Here is a 20,578-nt window from a genome sequence, read left to right as displayed (position 1 = left end):
ATAAGTTCTAACCCTTCTGTTTAATACTGAACTGCTGCTGCTGCGTTTATCTTTAGAAAGTATTTTTGGTCTGTCGTGACGACATCTTGGCGGTGTCCATGGCAACAGTTGCCTTGCCCACCGACTGCCCCGGCGACCGCCAGACCCCCCCCTTCGTAATTGGCCAGCACATAGCAATCACAGTACCTATTAGGGTGTTGACACGCCTGATGCAACCTTTGATACCCTTTATACCTTTTACAATGTAGCTTTCAGGGACCATTTTAAATGGGGTGCAGGAAGTCAACCTGACAGTGTCTGTCTTTTCCTCTTTTTCTAACTCAGTTTCTGTTTTTGCTGACCTCATGTTCTGCCAATGCATGTTTAAATAGCATTTGTATAGGAAGGTAACAGTGAGGTTGAGGCAACATTTGCAAAGGTGAGGCAATTTAGTCTTTGGTTGTGTCAGAGCGTGCAACTGGGGCATGTGCGCGTCCGGAACAACAGCAGTGTCGGGCAGCAACGTAGTTGTCACAGCAACAAAAAATTTGCTCGCAGTGTCTCGGTCACATTATTCTGCCCTTGTATGTGTGCAGAATGAGTATGTGTGTGTCCTCGTATGCCTCCTTTGTGTATGCTACAGGGAAGGAAGAGAAGAGGGAAGACGGGCAGAGTGTGAATGTGTGTATGTGTGTTGGTGTGTGTGTGTGTGGGAGAGAGACAGAGGAATAAATTGCAGTGCTGACCTATATTCTCCAATCTCGCAACCAGTTCAGCGGCACAGATGTTCCCCCGATCCATGTGTTCGGCCGTGAAATCCAGCCACAACAAGCAGCTGACTGTATAAACGCCGGCCGCACTAACTGTGAGGCCTTGCGTGAGCCCGTATGTCATGTGTCAGCGACGTACTTACTTATTTGTGTGTGGTGCTGCAGTGCATGTGTGGGAAGGGGATTTAAGTAGTTTGCTGACCGTCATGTAAATGTTGGAGTGGGTCTATGTAACTGTGTCAATAATCAGAATCCGGTGGAAAAGCTTGTTTTCATCCCTCCAAATCCTCAACGCGATGATGAGTAGCAGCAAGGAAGAGTTATTGCAGGCCACTGACCCTCAATCACTGCACCGGAGAGGACTGGGAGAATTTGTTGCGTTGTTCCCATGGCTGACTAATTACAAGTAGGAAATACAGCATATACACGTTGCCAAAGTAGTGGAGTCTGGATCTATCTAGAGGTCCAATGAAAAACTGTTTGGAGTGAGGTATGGATCATCTCATCGTACCAGCAGTTGAGAAACTGTCGGTGGTTAAGGTTAAGCACTGACCTTGAGTAGTTTAAATCAATAGCGTTGGTATTTTAAACTTTCAAGTAGATCTCCTTGTGTATAAGAGAGTACAGTGGGTTTTATGTCAATTCATGTGACTACTATTCAGAATGAGTGGAATTTTGTTTCATTGCAGAACTCCTCTCTTAATCAATACATAATAATGCACAGGAAAAATAATAATGCTTTATTAAAAGGCTTTAACCTTCTGAGTGGAAGTTCAACAACTGTTCCATCACTGTATCATCAATGCCTCTGCGCTAATTTAAAAACTGATGGTGTTCAAAGGGTTTTAAAAAAATGTTTCTAAAAAGTGAAACCAATGCAGAGGTGTTTATATTTGCATTCTTTCTATTGAATGATTCTATAGAATCTATGAGAAAATACTTCTCTCTTGATCTATTCCCTCAGTAAAAAAGTTTATGGTCTCGATCTCAATCTCACATCGCATTAAGTAAATGATCTGGCCATGAGCTAACCAGTGTTAGCTGCATGATGGATCAAAAAAGATGGCGATGGCTTGTCAGGACTACAACTGAGCAATGGAGTTGTATAAATTGTTCGACTAGCTCGGCAATTAAAATATTTGCAGTGTAAAACATGTGTACAATGACATTTAATAATCAATTTCAGAAAGATGCATGTGCCTCCTGGTTATTGGATTCATAATTTTAGTTTTATTAAACTGCAGTCTAACATCAGAGGCTTATGTGGTCTGAGAATCTGATTCAGGACCAGCAATGAACTGATTCAACACGTCCGCTTTAGAGTATTTGTAAAACAAACACAATTGATTTGTGAATTGGGTGTTGCTCGACTGCTGGGAGATTCGTGGGTCACCCTTAAGGCCCGTATTGGATTGTTATTGAGTTCTTCTCCTCTCTGTTCTGTTCAAACAGCCAATGTGATTACATGTTTAAATGCTTTCCCACTTTGCAAGGCCCACTGGGGGAATCTGCAGCTCAGGTAACCAGGGATCACAGATGCTGGTCAGAGCAAAAGATTGCAAGTGCTATATTGATGTTGCACTGATGTTTTATTGAAGAGACGTGTTGATACGGAGGCAGAAAGGTGGGAGGAGAGGCCTGTTGATCTGATGCATGACTGATGGGTTTAATGATCAAGGGCCTGCTGTTATTGGTGTTTGTGTTGGGATATGACCTAAATTGTCTTCATCTCAATCAGTCTGTATATATACACTCACCGGCCACTTTATTAGGTACACCTGTCCAACTGCTCGTTACCACTTAATTTCTAAGCAGCCAATCACATGGCGGCAACTCAGTGCATTTAGGCATGTAGACATTGTCAAGACAATCTCCTGCAGTTCAAACCGAGCATCAGTATGGGGAAGAAAGGTGATTTGAGTGACTTTGAACGTGGTATGATTGTTGGTGCCAGAAGGGCTGGTCTGAGTATTTCAGAAACTGCTAATCTACTGGGATTTTCACGCACAACCATCTCTAGGGTTTACAGAGAATGGTCCGAAAAAGAAAAAACATCCAGTGAGCGGCAGTTCTGTGGGCGGAAATGCCTTGTTGATGCCAGAGGTCAGAGGAGAATGGCCAGACTGGTTCGAGCTGATAGAAGGGCAACAGTGACTCAAATAACCACCCGTTACAACCAAGGTGGGCATAAGAGCATCTCTGAACGCACAGTACGTCCAACTTTGAGGCAGATGGGCTACAGCAGCAGAAGACCACACCGGGTGCCACTCCTTTCAGCTAAGAACAGGAACCTGAGGCTACAATTTGCACAAGCTCATCGAAATTGGACAATAGAAGATTGGAAAAACGTTGCCTGGTCTGATGAGTCTCGATTTCTGCTGCGACATTCGGATGGTAGGGTCAGAATTTGGCGTCTACAACATGAAAGCATGGATCCATCCTGCCTTGTATCAACGGTTCAGGCTGGTGGTGGTGGTGTCATGGTGTGGGGAATATTTTCTTGGCACTCTTTGGGCCCCTTGGTACCAATTGAGCAACGTTGCAACGCCACAGCCTACCTGAGTATTGTTGCTGACCATGTCCATCCCTTTATGACCACAATGTACCCAACTTCTGATGGCTACTTTCAGCAGGATAATGCGCCATGTCATAAAGCTGGAATCATCTCAGACTGGTTTCTTGAACATGACAATGAGTTCGCTGTACTCAAATGGCCTCCACAATCACCAGATCTCAATCCAATAGAGCATCTTTGGGATGTGGTGGAACGGGAGATTCGCATCATGGATGTGCAGCCGACAAATCTGCGGCAACTGTGTGATGCCATCATGTCAATATGGACCAAACTCCCTGAGGAATGCTTCCAGCACCTTGTTGAATCTATGCCACGAAGAATTGAGGCAGTTCTGAAGGCAAAAGGGGGTCCAACCCGTTACTAGCATGGGGTACCTAATAAAGTGGCCGGTGAGTGTATACCGGTATAAGATCTTCTTATTTTAATTTTAACTCGTCATCACAGCGGGACTTACCAGAGTTTAATTTGGTTTAAACTAGGGCTGCACGTCATACTGGTTCAAACAATATACCGGTATAAGATCTTACTGCGGTATGAATTGTACTGTTCATACCGGTATTACACAATTACAACTGACATTGCTCTTCGGCAGGGGGCAGATTTTTTGTTGCACACGTTGTGGGGCGTCCGTCGGTCGGAGCTTCTTGTCTTACGTGTGTTGAGAATGATTCATGGTTATAACTTTATAACAACAATGAATCACCCACAACAAACTCTTTAACAGGATAAAACACCACAACACAACAGCTTGTGACACATAGACAATTTGTAGCACTAATAATTGTACATTAATAAAAATGTACTCCGCCAAACTGCATGCTGGGTACAGCTCACAACAAGAAGTAACTGTTACTACATGAAAACACGGAAAAGAGCGACACAGGAGGAGGAATCAGGAATCAGGAAACGTTTATTGCCATAATATGTTAGACATACATGGAAATTGTCTTGGCGGTTGGTGCATGACGGAAGACAATACAATAATAACGACATAGTGCAAATAAGATAAAAATAAAATAAAAGTATAAAAATATATGCTATGGGTCAGTACGCTAAAGCTAAAGCTATGGGTTAGTAAGTAAGAGGAGAAAAGATAAAATTAGAAATAAAAATAAAGATAAAGTGCACCAGCTAAACAAAGTGACAAGTGAAAGTGACAAAGTGAATGAACATGGGAGTGAGAGTAAGTCAGGGGGGGCCCCGGGCTCTGTTGATGAGAACTGACTGCCGAAGGGAAGAAACTGGCGGGACGTCTTAGTCCTGATGGACCTCAGCCTCCTGCCGGATGGAAGGGGTACAAACAGTTCATGTCCAGGGTGAGAGGGGTCGGCTACAATCTTTCTGGCTTGCTTTAAAGTCCTGAAAGCGAACAAGTCCTTGCAGCCAATCACCCTCTCTGCAGAGCGGATGACACGCTGCAGCCTGCCCTTGTCCTTGGCTGTGGCTGCAGAGTACCACATGGTGATGGAGGAGCAGAGGATGGACTTGATGATGGCCGTGTAGAAGTGCACCATCATTGTCTTTGGCAGGTTGAATTTCTTCAGCTGTCTCAGGAAGAACATCCGGCTGCACAACGTCACCAGGTGGTCAGACTCCCACCTGTAGGCGGACTCGTCCCCACCAGAGATCAGTCCAATGAGGGTGGTGTCATCAGCAAACTTCAGGAGTTTACAGACTGGTGACTGGAGGTGCAAATGTTGGTATACGGGGAAAAGAGTAGAGGGGAAAGAACGCAGCCTTGGGGGGAACCGGTGCTGATGGACCGAGAAGCAGAGACGTGTTTCCCCAGCTTCACGTGCTGCTTCCTGTCGGACAGGAAGTCAGGTGCAGGTGGAGTCGGGCACGTGCAGTTGAGAGTTTGTCCTGCAGCAGAGACGCCGCAGTCTAGGGGTGCCTAGGACCCAACATGAATAGGCCCCATCTTCCCCATCTCCCAAGTAGCCACAAACAAATATCCTTTAACTTATAGACTAATTTATTGCCATAAATAAGTTGAATAATCATTTCATTGAAGTAATTAACACCTGGCGGCACAATGGCCTATCCAGGATAACAAAGAAACCAAAAATAAACAATCCTGTATAGAAATAAAAAGCTAACCTACCAAACCAAAAGGGGAAAAGAACCTTACCTACCTAGCTACCACAAAAACAGGAGAAAACATCCTCGATAGAGACATACAGTATATAAACAAACGTTTCACAACACCCAAAAAGGGTGGCCGGTTGGGAGATGAGGAGGACAAGGACAGCGTGCTGCTGCTGCTTTCCCCGCTCTCCCAAAGGACGCCATCTTGGCTCCTTTTATCTCGTAGTATTCCCCCCGCTGCAGCCAATCACGGCACGGAGAGGATCTTCAACCAATCCACACATGGCGGTGGCACGCCCCGATCTGCATGAGGAAAAAATAAAAAGCAAGAAAAGAAGCAAAAAGGAAAAACACAGGGCACACAGCCATACACAAATGACCACAGTCATGACAGGGATGATGGTGTGGAAGGCAGAGCTGAAGTCCACAAACAGGATCCTGGCGTAGGTTCCTGGGGAGTCCAGATGCCGAAGGATGAAGTGGAGGGCCATGTTGACAGCATCGTCTACAGACCTGTTGACTCTGTAGGCAAACTGCAGGGGGTCCAGGAGGGGGTCGGTGAGGGACTTTAGATGGGACAGGACTAGCCGTTCAGAGGACTTCATGACTACAGAGATCAGGGCAACGGGCCTGTAGTCATTCAGTCCTGTGATCCTGGGCTTCTTGGGAACAGGGATGATGGTGGAGGCCTTGAAGCAGGCTGGGACGTGGTATGTCACCAAGGAGGTGTTAAAGATGGCGGTGAACACAGTAGACAGCTGGGAAGCACAATGCTTCAGGGTGTGGGGTGAGACTGAGTCCGGACTGGCTGCTGGGTTTTGTCTTTTGAAGAGCCGATTGACGGCTCTCTCCAAGACAGAGAGGGGCTCGGGGGGGGGGGAGAGTAATCCAAAGGTGTGAGCACCTGATGGGTCGGGGGAGGTGGTGGAGTTGTGGGTGATGGAGTCAGGACATTGTCTTTCAAATCTGCATTAGTACTCATTCAGCTCGTCTGCCAGGCGGAGGTCATTCATGGAGTGGGGTTTTTTCGGCTTGTAGTTTGTGAGGTGTTTAAAGCCTCTCCAAACCGAAGCAGTTATTAGCTGAGAACTGATGTTGGAGTCTCTCAGAGTACACTCGTTTAGCATCTCTCACTGCCTTGCTAAACCTGTATTTATACTCTGTACAAGTCTTTGTCCCCACTTCTTAATGCCTGATCCTTCTGCAGACGTAGTTTTCTGAGTACAGAAGCCGATGTAGGAAGATACAGCCTCTGTGAACTCATCCAGATTGTCAGAAGCAGTCCTGAAGACATCCCGGTCTGTGCAGTCAAAGCACGCCCGAAGATCCTCTAGAGCCTCGCTGGTCCACTTCTTGGATTACCTCACCACAGGTTTGCAGAGCTTTAGTTTCTGCCTGTATGCAGGAATCAGGTGGACCATGACGTGGTCGGAGTGTCCCAGCACAGCACGAGGGACGGCGTGATAAGCTCTGCTTGCTGTAGTGTAGCAGTGATCCAGCGTGTTCTCCTCTCTGGTCGGGCATTTAATAAATTGTTTGAACTTAGGAAGTTCGTGGCTGAGGTTTCCTTTGTTAAAGTCACCGAGGACAATAACCAAAGAGTCCGGGTTGGTCCGCTCCACACACCGTATCTGGTCAGCGAGTGTCCGCTGTGCCTCGTGCACGTTGCCCGGCGGCGGCATGTAAACACTGACTAGGATGAATGAAGCGAAGTGACAGGGGGAGTAGAAGGGTTTCCAGTTGATGACAAAAGATTCCAGAGCAGAAGAACAGTGTTGTTGGATCTTTATTATGTCGTTGCACCAGCCGTTGTTGAGGTAGAAGCAGATTCCTCCACCCTTCGTCTTGCCGTAGAGCTCCGTGTTGCGGTCCGCTCTGAGCAGCTGGAAGCCCGCTAGCTGGAGCGCGGAGACCGGTATCTATCCACAGAGCCACGTCTCCGTGGAGCACAAAACGGAGGATGAAGAAAAGTCTCTGTCTCTTCACCAGCAGCTGAAGTTCGTCCAGTTTGTTGCACAGTGAGCGCACGTTGGAGAGAAAGATGCCGGGCAGCGGTGTGCGAGAACCACAACAAGCTAACACGCTAGGACTGTCAACTATTATTCTATATTCAAATAGTTATATTTGAATAGTTGTTAAAATGGCTATTCGAATGTGAAAATTAATATTATATAGTTAAAAAAAACAACAGCTACTGTACTGACTTTATATTGCATGAATAAAATAGACTAGAAGCTACAACAGCTTCATGTACTGGTTTGATTATGTTCCGTTTAATGCCAAAGAAAAGTTCCATATTTACCACAGCACAGCTCGCTCAGAGCGTTCAATGTCGGTTCTATACTCAACTTAACTTCCATTAATGTTAATAATAATATTTGTTTTAATCACAGAATGAAGTCTGCCATATTTGGGACAAGAAACACAACCTTAAATTGCCTGCACAAAACTCTTGATCAGCACTCAGCATTTGTTTATTGTTGTCGATCTGCGATCTTGGCCATTAGTTCATTTTTCTTATTTTTACGTAGGTAATATGTTGTTAAATATGTTTAAACTTAATCACTTATACAAGTAGTTATGTCTCGTTGCAATAATTTGTCCTGTGCCTATTGTGCAACCTTTGGAATTCCTCAACGAGGAAAGACGCTACTACGTCATATACTGGGATACCTTCAAATTCTTTCCAAACAGGGTGATATGGATTTTTTGCCATACCGTGCAGCCCTAATTTCTAGCAGAGCACGCATTTCAAACATCACTATCCCTGACGTTCGTGTTCATTTAATTGGGGGAGACAAAATCGTAATAGCAATTCAAATTTGATCAATTGTGCGGCCTTAGACGAGAAAAATTACATCAAAGCGTATGAGCGTGTAAAGGTGGAAACACTAAATACAAATGTGGGTCTTAAAATAAGCATGATATGGCTCCCCTTATAAAGCAAACGGACCGATAATTCATCAAACTTCACTGCCCAGTATAAAGAGACACATCTTAGCTGAGTGAACTTTTGTACAGTACCATGGACCGAATTTCATTAACAACCTCACACATTATGAGAACCCCGTTTATAAAAAAGCATTACGACAATATGTTAGTACAGACTAACAGGAATCTGCTTAGCACACTTCAGTTCCCTTGTTTTTACATGAAGACATTTTAACAGAAAACTTTAGGACACCAAGCATAACCCAAATCTGATCGACCTTGTAATCTGTAATCTGTAATCTGTAATATTGGTTCCTGTTTGACAATATGAGTCACATACTTTTTGGATTCCTTGTCTGGCTGTCTTGCAACTGATGAATTTTACACTTGACAAAAGATGTCAAAGATCTGTTACATACCGCAGTGAGCTTATTTTAATAGTACTAGAATAGCATATTAAATGTGTTGACTATCCCTTTACTTACTTGACCGAGGTTGTACTGTAATGTAAAACGTAACTTTGATGCAAAATCTAGAAAAGCATGTTGTCTACGTCTTACACATCTGGCTTCATTTGATATTTTCATAGTAAATTGTAAACAGCACTGCTACCTTAGTTGCTAAATGTGATTTAGAATGTTGATTTAGGGTGATGTGCTTTGTCTATGTGCATGCAACTGTTGTTGTACTAGCAAAGACATATAACTATTCTCACCAACTATGTTGCATAATTCATTGGGGCTGCAACAACAAATCAATAAAAGTTGATTATTAAAGTGTTGGCAATGAATTGCATTATTGATTCGTTGATTATTACGCCACTCAATTTGTTGCAGAGATGTGCACGAAGCAAAAAAAGAAAAAAGACGAGCCGACGTAAAGGAAAGAGCAGCCAGCAGCGGCAGTTGATGTGAATCACATGATGCAGGTAAAGAAGTCTGTAAGACTTAAGTCGTCCGAGGTGCGGGAGCATTTCACATTAAATAAACTAAAAATTTGTATCAATGGCAGAATATGCTAAATCAACATATCATGGCACGGGAGCACCACGCTGTTCTGTTTTCAAGTGATGAACGTAACAACCCTTCAGCAGCTTCAACTGAACATGGGTGTGTCTGTCTGAGTGTTAGCGTTTTTATGTGTGTGCGTCTGTGAGTGTCCTATTAAGTTTTCAGATTTGTATTTTTGTTTCTTTTTTATAATTTAATATGTTATTTTTATGTTCAAGAATGAACCTGTTTGCACTATGAATTTGCAGTTCTGTTCTAGAATAAACGGTTTGAAAGTAATGCTTTTTTAATGCTGTTTTAATCCGATTAATCAAAAAAATTATTGACCAATTAATCGATTGTCAAAATAATCGCCAGTCGCAGCCCTATAATACACCCTTCACTAAAACCCTCACCAAATGTATCTACGAACAGCAGGGTTTCTGTGGAGTAGGTCTTTATTCACTGTTTCAGTCATTAAAAAGCTACAGCAGCATTTCTAGACTCTAAACCATCGGTATCTAGCATAGCAGAGACGTGATAACGCTAGTTACTACCTCACTCCGCTAAAGTTAGCGCCACATGTTTTTATGAATAAAACATAATACCTCTAGAGAAACTAGTGGTTAACAATCATGATTATTACACAGTTACCCATGATGGGGTCTAAGTAGCCTCAACATGAAGAACATCTCAACTGATCATCGGTTTCAAAGTTGAATGTTTTTTTTCTTTCCAACTTCTAACCGTTGTGCTTGCTTGACCTCTAACACAGAAGATGGATGGGAGGAACCTGACTGCTGCTGTGTGTGTCTGGACAGGATTTGACGCAGAGGGCTAGAAGAAGTTACAATTGCGGCGAGGCTCTTACTGGTCTTCGTTGTGAATAAATGTATCCTTATAAATGCACATCTTGACATATTAATGGTTGTTTATCAGCACGCGCGCACACTTTTTGGCATCATCACCGGCTATGGTCTTCAATTTTAAAGAGACAATCTGGTCTCCCGTGTGACAATGATTCTTCCTCCCACCTCACCCTCCCTCATTCATAAGCACACACACAAGGGCCAAGATGGTGAGAGGCACCTGTGGTTGTTTGTGATTAACAACCATTTCATACAGCAGAGAGACTGACTAAGTGTTTGTCTCCACTGCAGCGGTCATTGTCTTCTGAGTGTACCCAGCAAAGTCGTTTCCACTCCATTTCTAACAAAAATCACCTTAAGAAAGCACAAAAACATTTTGTGCATGCAAAGTTTTATTAAATGTTGGCAATTTGTGCTGATTTTGTATACATGAATGGCTACAGGCATTAACAACATATGGAAAAATAGAAGCAGCTAATAACAGCAAAAGTAAAATCCTCTGTCTCCTTATGTGAGTGAAGCCAACTCATTGGATAGTGCTGGATCACAATCTAAAGACCAGGTTTTATGGTATGAGGACTTATACGTTCCTCGTGACTAGTTGAACTTTGGTTGCTCTTGTACGTCAGAATACTGAAATCTTGGATGTTTTAGTAACCAGTAAAGAAGACCCAACGTGTAAATGGTTTTAATATACTCATCAGTTTGTGCTAAACTAAATAAAGTGTCTATATATAAACATAATTTCCCAGACTCCTGTGTGTTCCAGAGATTAAGAGATTTCATCGTCTGCAACGCGGCATGCACGAAAAGTGCCAGTGTGAACAAACATTTTGTACATGAAGCTGCACATTATCTCCGCTTCCCGCCCCATATTTTTGTTAGTCTTGAAGTCTTCATCGGTGGACGCAAGCTGCCAGGGGTTGATGGAATATGCATCCTTCAAAGGTTGAGCTGGGTGACCTTGCCTGAGAAATGTGTGCGTGAGTGTGTGTGTGTTGTCTGTGCAGTGATTGACAAGAATAAATCTCTATGGGATCATTTTATAGCATTCAGCTGTGTGTGTGACAGCTTTGTCTATTCAGCCTCTCCCTGTTGTTTTTGCATGGTCATGGAAGGTGTGTGTGTGTGTGGGGGGGGGGGGGGGGGGGCGTATCCATGCGTATGCAAGTTTCCTGCATGCACTCAGGATATTCCTCCTACAGACAGGTAGACGGTATATTTTATGGTTCGTTCTTTTCAGATGCGCCATTTACCGACCATCGTGGATTGTTTTTTTAGCGTGAGACATTGGATGTGTGGCGAGTGAAAACATGCAAACGCGTGTGTGTTACACGGGGAAACCGTGAGAGTTGGCAGCCCTGTAGCTGTGTGTGTTGGCTTGACAACAACTTTCCTAACAGTCCAACATCAGCAAGTGCAACACGAGACAAAGCAGACGTTGTCTTGTACCCGGACATTTCCTCTTTTTGAGACCTAAAAAATGCTTAGTATTTCCAGATCTCACTTCTGGCATCCTTTCTTTTAACAAGCCGAGGACGATGGTCAACAGCTCCTGTACATGATGATATGTCTCCCTGAGATGGCTCTGTGAGTGACGGCTGCCTGTTGCATGTGAGCTGGTAGCCCCGCCCACCCAGTCAATGCGTGCAGGGAGCCGGACAGGGAGCGGAACACTCTGCAACGCTCTGATTGCTGCTTTTTAATGAAGTAATAAAAATATTGAAAACCGTACCGTTTTAATTGTAAAGGTACCGCGGTACTTTTCTAGTACACCGTGCAACATTACTGCACATTCAAACGCAGCTCCTCCAGCGTTGTCCTCGTAAATTCCTTTCTGCTTCCATGCATTCCATGACTCTCTTCCCTGGCTTTATGTGATGGCCGAATGGGAAACCCCTCACTGGCTTGACCAATATCCATTCACGTGATATTACAATACTGTCAATGATCACACCTTTGACCTGACGCTTCTTCGTGTAAACGTAACATATCATGCATAATATAGTCATCATCAAATAGATGATACACTTTAATCTTCACTAAATCATCACAGTTTATCACATTTAAACCATGATGTTTAACTCTGTATATATGGTCCAAAATCAAAACAATTCATCTTTTGCTGCTGACGGCCTGACAAGAGGGACAACCTCCCAAAAACCCGTCACTGGGAAGAAAATATGGAAGAAATCCACCAAGGAAGGTTAAAGCGTCCTTCCCCCAGGCTTTAACTTTACATTGTGGCAGGATGCCATGTGTACAGTAATCAAATTACTTCAATAACTATAAATTGTGTTGAATTCATATTACACATTAATCTAAACATAATAATATAATAACTAATAATAAATAACATGCAAACACTAGTCATGATCACACATATTATATTTGTAAATCCTTAACAGGCCTGAGGGGATGGACCATCAATGTTGCCAACCTGGAGACTTTTTTTCTTGATTTACAGTAGGCAAATTTCTAAAAATGATCTGAAACAAAAACAATGTACCGACATACTGAGGCAGTCATGTTGAAAATAATGAGGAGGTAAGAAAAGGACAAATGGAGTCAACTCAATAGAGCTTGAATGTCCATGAAACCGACAATAGATAAAGCAGTGGTGGAGTCTTCAGAGGCAAACTAAAAAAGTCCTCTGAAGACTATACCGGGACTGGGTAGCACTTTAGTAGCACTTAAGATGGCTCTTACTTATAGCACTCTAGAAATGTACATCTGGATTTTTGTTGTTCTGGGTCTGTACCATCTTCGTTGAATGCTCTTACTGTCACTATGGATAAAATCCGCTCAATCAAATATAAAGTAGTGTAGAGAAAACAGCAATATATATTCCAATACACAGATTGTAACAACGAGGCCAGACTCTTGTTTTAGTCTCAACATCTTGATCAAAATGCAGACACGTCACAAGATTCATAGTGTGACAGGAGCTCTGTCTCAGCAGGGGGAGGGATGGCGTTCCTCGGTGTTGTCCGGTGGGGAGCGTCCCGGCGCTGGCGTTCGTTTATGTGCTCACTTCTACAGGCATGACAGTCAAGAAACACATTTGAGAGAAATGCGCTAATTCAAAGGAAACCTAATGCACCGCATTGTGCGGTTCACGATAACTGGCACAAGTCACTCAAAAACACACACACATCCACATGTTCACATAAGCATCGCTCTAATTCCTTTATGATCCAGTCTTTTGAATTATTCTCGACTCTATCTGAGCTTAAGCACTCCTTCAAGGATTTGTCGTGCTAGGCTGCATTAAAAGGCCAATGCAAACATACACCTCCCTGACTGCACAGCTATAGTCCTGCAGGACCATGTATCATAACCCTTTGTTCCTCCTTAAATGCCTGGAATTTCTCACCTTCGTCCTGCACCTCTTGTTCACTCATTTCCTCCATCTCCCCCCTTGCTCGTCCCCACGGAGCATCTGAAAATAGCAGCCAAGGGAAAAGTGGGTCAGGTGCCATGTGAAGGTGCGTGTGTGTGTTCGGAGAGGGGTTTTGTGTGTAAGTAATTGGCCCGTGTGTAGCCTGACAATAAGTAAAAGTACAGAATCTCCATGCCTCTAATTCTGAACCTTTATAATGAATATTTGTACAATATTTCTTAGACAAATATGTGATGGAGTTACATAATTAAAACTAAAGACTGATGAAGTTTTGTTATTTATTAATAAAACATAATAATTGATTTCCTAATCACCAAGATGTGTGTTTCTGTGCAAATAACCTCTTGAGATTGACTCTTGAGACTATTCAACGTTTCCCCTAGCCGCTCTGAAATTACTTCCCCACCACCCGCCAAAAAAGTTTCCTTATTTTATTATTTTTTGACGCATGGCAGTTCCACACTGACATGTATATGTCGCAAATATATCTGTGAGCTCGCAGCAAAGGGGCCTCCACCATACGGCCAAATAAGTGAATAAGGCGTGGATGAGGCCTGTGAAACACTAAGTAGGGCAAGTAGCCAGTTGACTTGTGTCGGGTACAATTGTACACATGTATAATTTGTGGAAGATGGTCCTTCCAACGCCCTCTCTTCCTTTCTGGCAGCGTTCGTTAAACCCCTTGTGGGTGGTATGGCGACCTTCTTGAATGACCAAAGCATTTATTTTCAAGGGTTTTTAACAAATTTGCAAGGGTGTAAAGCACCGACTTCATGAGAACCATGGACCTACACGCAACACTTTGTTGTCTGTTTACTCGTGATGCTTTGACATGGCCAACGGAAACGTCATGGTCCTTTATTGTTTCCACTGTGAAATTGCTTATCCCAACAAAAGAGACCTCTTAACGTCCTACAATTTGTGCAATACATTATTTGGGCTGGATCATGAACCAGCCATTCTCAACTGGACCCCCACTTTTTATTGAACAGTCTTTTCTTTCTCTGTGTCTATCCTCCGGGTTTTCCTCCACCTGCTCTGTGCCGCCACATCCTTCACTGTGCAGTTCTATCACAGGCCTCCACCTGTTACGTGTCCTTGCACGTTCTTTGTTGCTTAGTAACGAACGTACGGTGGCCAAGACATTTTAACATTCAAGATGTGGCATATGAACTGGTTTAAGTGCGCATGTCTCAAAACGCTGGCTACCGTTGCCAGAAAATGGAGGAGCCAGGTCCGCATGAAGATCTCTGCTGGCCGACCAGCCCCGATCTGTTAAACGTATCTTCATCTCCACGCACATTGGTCTCTGGAGTTCCACGGTTTTAGCCTGCTAACAGTTAGCTAAACTGAGACTGCTGAGCTAAACCGAGGAACGCACACTCACTGAAGAGTAAAATAGTCGTCGAGGCCCGTATCAAGTGCACAAGAACCACTGCTGCCCCCACAGTGACCGAGCAGTCTGGGTCTATGGATGATTTCATCATGGCACTTTAATAACCGCCGTTACGGCCCGCTGTAGGGGGTCCGTACGTTGCCCATGTCTTAGGTGTATGCGAAAACGTATTGTGACTTCGTCACCACCAACATGTTTGTCTCGTCTCGTTAACGAAAGTTAGCATAGATTTAGTCATAGTTATTTTTTAAGATCCGTTTTCGTCTTGTCTTAGTCTCGTCTTGTCATGGAAAGAAGGTCGGTTAACGAAATTAACACTGTTCCGGACTAGCCCCCAAAAATCTGTTACAGGTACTACGAATGGTACCAAGAAGACAGATGATTTGATTCTGCAAAGAGGACACACAAATAACAAAGTACATTTTACATCTGTTCATTGCGCCACGCTTCATAGAATGTGGAAACTTTGCTGGCAACATTGTGGTCGTAAAACATTTTACTGTCGTAATGTTTGTCTAAATCAAAATAAAGCTCCATCCCTTCCCCACGGGCTACACGGTGGAATGTACATTCCAAACAAAATTTCACTTTTTCATGCAAATTATTATATACCAAGAAAATATACTGTTTACTTTAAACCATATTGTCCATGAAAACAAACACATTAATACACACATGTGTTAACACATGGTGGCGTCACATGTGCAACATACTTGACAATAAATGGTTCTGATTCTGAATTTTACTTATATCTATTTTAAACACACACTTATCTATGTTTATAATCTGAGCCAACCATTTCCTAAGTTATTATGGGCAACCATGGATGGATTCAGCTGGAAGTCTCAACCTAGACAATTAGCTCCAAAAAGCTAAATGCAATAACAATTATACAACAATATATTGAAGGGCAATGTTTTCTACTCAGAAGAGGATCTTTGCCTCAGTAAAGACCATTTATGTTTTTTGCCTGTGTAAATGTTACCTTGCTGACCTTTAGATGTTGCTTCACTTAACATTTGCTTGTATAAAGGGAAGCAGCTAGAATTCTTACTCATTCTATTGCTGTTTCAGAATGATTCCTACATACATTCCAATAGTTTTAGTTTTGGTTCACAACAATTTTATTGGTTGACTTTTTGCTGCTTTTAAAGTCACAATGAGAAATGTAAAACATCACTGGGGTTGAATAGCTTTGCGGTGCGTTATATGATGCTACCGTGGGTTGGTTGGCAACTCAAAGGGGACCTGTCTGACATCACAACGCTGCGCTCTATGTCACAGAATTCATGTCCAGTTTTTTAGGGTTGGTCATGAGATTGGATCCAGGAGCCCTGGAGAGCAACAGCAACACATAAGTGGCATGCTGATGGGTGATTTATCACCAGGGCTCCCTAGACTTTACATCATTGTCTTGGAAGATAAATGGGTACCATCATTTAAACCTCAAGCTCATCTTTTATGAAAAGAAATCTAAAAAGTGGCCTGAACATACATTTATAATAATAAATCGCAGATTACAAAGCATTTTAATTTTTTATCATAAATTGTTTATTTATTACATGTCATTTAGCTGGCACTACAATTTGTTAACAGATAAAGCAAGTAGCAGTCAAGTTTCACTTAAAAACAGAAGCAACAACAAGTGTTGTGTGAATGATAGAGGACCAGGAGCGAGATGCAATAAAGAGTCTTTTTAATGATAACCAAAGGAAATCAGTCCTCGATAACGATCTAACTCAAAGTCCACTGGCGTTAAACAGAGCCATAACAGAATCAGTCAGAAGAAACCTGGAACTTAGGGCATAAGGATTACTCCCGCGAGGACAGTGTTCAGGGATCACAGGGTGCTCTCCACCAGCCGGATCCAGCGGAGGAAAGGAAGCAGGCGAGCTGCCGGAGGTACGCGCCGGTCGGGTACTCTGCGGAAAGGCACAGTTAACTAACATGCGGACAGGGTGGGACAGGGCGAGACAAGAGTGTTGACGTGTGGCGTGGACGCTCATGGAATAACCGGACAACAAGACGAGGCTAGAGGGAGTGAAAAAGAAGCAGGCAAAATCAGGTGGAAGAGGTTCCAGGTGAGACAATGATGAGGATGAACGGGGGATCAGCTGTGAGGGATAATGAGGAGAGAGAGAGAGAAAAGACAGAAGGTGTTCACCTGAGGGTACCACAAGAGGGAGACAGGGGACAAGGGAGGATGAGGGATCCAGGATCATGACAACAAGTTTAGCACACTAGCTTGGTTAAAGAAAAGATACTTAATCTGATTTGAAGTCTCCTGGATGTCTGAAGATCTGGTAGAAGACATGCACACTATATAAGAGGTATTTATCTATTTTTCAATCATCTTTCCTCTGTATTTTTTTCTAGGATTCAAGTGTCCTGTCTGCTCCAAGTCTGTGGCATCAAATGAAATGGAAGTTCACTTCATCATGTGTCTAAGCAAGCCTCGCCTCTCTTATAATGGTAAGGAAAGCCTTTATCTCTATCTGTAGGAACCTATTGCTTATATGACAGGAGGTTCCACTTGGAACGTAGGAAAGTAATGATATGGTCATACTTTGGTGTTTATTTCACATGTATTGGGCTTCCGGATTTTCCAAGTCCCCTGATGCTTCTGTCTTAATAAATATTCATGAGGAGGTGGGCGGTTCCACTTGCCAGGTGTGTTGTTGAGCTTGTCCTTTTAAAACAACCTGAAAATGAATGAGGGGAAATGAGGAAAAACTATAAAAGTAGTGTCACACTCGGGCTGGGGCAGGATGCAGTGAGGACTCAGGCGCAGGGTTTCCAATCCAAAGTGCTCTTTATTCTCAAACCAAATAACGTGCTCCAACGACGAGGGACATATAGACAATGACGCGACAAAGGACAACTGGCACACAGGGCTTAAATACACAAGGGAGGTGCAGGTGATTGGACACAGGTGGAGACAATCACGCAATCACAAGACAAGGCAGGAAGTGAAGTTAACCCAGGACCACAAGAGACATGAAACTTCAAACTAAAACAGGAAGCGAGGCCAAACCGTGACAAGTAGTTTGCACATAGCATTAGTAGAGACAGACATCACTGCTAAATACCATCTGAAGCAGCAATGAGTTCCCAAAAGAAAACAGCAATTGGGAAAAAAATTGTGACAATCCACATAAGGAAATCCACCTCTAGTTTTCAGGTTGGGAGGAGGAGGGGGCAGGTTGAGAAATAGTGGAGGCTTTCCATGTCTTCTTCACATTTCTGATCACATCACGTTAACATTCATTGACCAAATCCTTATATATTGCTTCCTAGAAATGCAGACAGAAACTGTGGTCTGCAGTGCCGCGGGAGCCCAACATGCTCTTTCCCTTTGCTGTATTGATCATCTGTGTAGACCTTATTTGTGTTACTCTGTGAGCTCATCCCTCAATGTCTCTCCTCTCCGCCTGTTATTAAACCACCAGTAGACTGTGACTACTCATTTCTTACTGTGTGGTGTATTTCCGTGTTATCTGTACTTTAATGAAGGAGCACTGTAAACTTTGGGAATTTGTCCTATTGGTCAACCAGCCAATGAATGCCAAGATCATCCCAGTGTCCCTGGTGGATGGATGTGCTCAATGCTACCGCTATCACTGCTAGCATCATACATGGAGTGTTTAATGATACAGAATGTACCAGGGTAGGTAGGAAAATAACATATAATATATAAATAATATTTGCTCTCTGTCACTCACAGGTCTGATCAAGACGCACTCCTTTTTTCTTTTTTTCTTTAAGCGTTTGATTCTTCCCGTACACGCAACGTCAGTCAAGGCAGGAATCAAAACATTCAAGGGCAACTGGGCCGGGTCATGATGGTTATGATGTTTTTGACAAATTATTTTAATATTATTATTAAATAAATAATATTATATATATTATTTTATTAAATTATTTTAATATTATTTTAAGGCGCATAGAAGATACTGCAGTAAAACGTTTGACTGGGGCTGCGTTATGCATCCACTAGATCGGGCTGTGCTAAATCAAACGTTATTAAGCGTTACGAAAACTCTCCACTCCCATGGTAACGTTGTTCAAACATTAATGTGGATATTAACAATATCTCTGAACCTCTAACTTTCGTTCTTGATTAATGAAAACATTCTTGGCAAATGCTTTCGTGCATCTTGCACCGAGAGGCAGCGCTGGAACAGACGGTGGCGCCTCGCGGCGGACCGTCAGCGCGATCCCGACATCCAACTACGAGCTTTAATATACTGTAGCGACTCTCGCTAATGAATCTCTGGACAATGTGCTTATCTTCTGGTTTTATTGTTGAGAAACAGGCTACTGTCGGCCGTAGCCTACGCCGAACAAAAACACACCATCGCTCTCCAAAACAACAACAATTCCCGCGTCCCCATAGGTGGCACTAAGATGAGTGACGTCACATAGTGCGCCCTTCACTGACCATCCCAAAACTCTGTAAAGTGCAACGCCGCTCCAGAACATGAAAACACAGTCCTTTACAATACGCTGTTGGAGCTGGAATTACCGCGGCTGCTGGCACCAGACTTTCCCATCCAATGGATCCTCGTTAACCAGTATAGATCAACCAATTGATCCATATATATGGCGCTCCGGATTTTTAGAAAAAAAAGGATTTTAAGTGCGCCTTATAGTCACGAAAATACGGTAACTGAAATGTAGTTATTGTTGGAGTTATTATGTGGCCTTTCTTTGTCCTTATTATATTTCTTGGGGGCAATTTGGCCCTTTGCCCTTGTGTATTTCCGACGCTGGCATTTAGATGAACACATTCAAAGTAATATTACGCACCCATCTCTTATATGATTCGATTTTAAAAACTAAATAAAGCACTTTACATATTGTCATATTCTTTAGTCTTTGTGTCCATTCTTGCTATCATCAACAAGGAAGTACAAAATTTAAGGATGCACTGATTGTGACCTGAAATGGGAGGGAAAATTACAGCAGAAACAACATCTTAATGTATGTATAAAAGGTTTTAGAGTCACTCATTACATTATCATTCCCCTTACGCTGTGTTCACACCAAACACAACACCATGAGACTGGAGCAACGCAGATTTGGTCAGCGCGGTTTATCGCGCTTATTGCGTTGAGTTTGCGGCAAAGTGGCGCTAATCCTGGCGAACGTACCATACACAAAGTTGGCATTTTTCAGCTTTGGTAACAAAATGGCATGACGCTGCGGCGTGATAGCTTAACAGCACTGAGACGCTCCCCTGTTGTTACTGACATCCTGCAGACAGTTGCTGAATCAGAATAAATGGTGAATAAATTAATATGTCAGAGTTTTCTTATGGATGTACCTTTTTCCCAACTTGAAAAAAGGGACTGAAATGTGTCTACGTGGAGATTTTAGGCACTGGATTCCACTCAAATTTCTGAAACTAAATGACTGAGTCCAAGGCAGTAGATTAGTTTCCACTTCTTTCCTTTTTATTTTCAGGTTAGCAGCATTTAAATAGCAATTTCCAATTAGTAAATTCGGTGAAAAACCTACAAACAGAAACATACATAAGTCCCCAGCAATATACAGCACACCGACGCTAACATGTCCA

The 20,578-nt window shown here is 43.0% G+C and overlaps 1 protein-coding gene across 1 annotated transcript in view; it reads left to right on the top strand.

The window, feature by feature from the left end:
• The window catches only part of znrf1 (zinc and ring finger 1), a 51,447-nt gene that overhangs the window by 19,660 nt on the left and 11,209 nt on the right, over nt 1-20,578 (top strand). The window contains exon 2 of the mRNA XM_037450521.2: nt 17,377-17,472. Coding sequence (XP_037306418.2) covers nt 17,377-17,472 — 96 coding nt within the window. The remainder of the gene's footprint in view (nt 1-17,376; nt 17,473-20,578) is intronic.

This window comes from Pungitius pungitius, chromosome 6 (assembly GCF_949316345.1).
Source record: "Pungitius pungitius chromosome 6, fPunPun2.1, whole genome shotgun sequence".
In the NCBI taxonomy this organism is placed as follows: Eukaryota; Metazoa; Chordata; class Actinopteri; order Perciformes; family Gasterosteidae; genus Pungitius; species Pungitius pungitius.
This window is presented reverse-complemented; position numbering and strand designations above follow the sequence as displayed.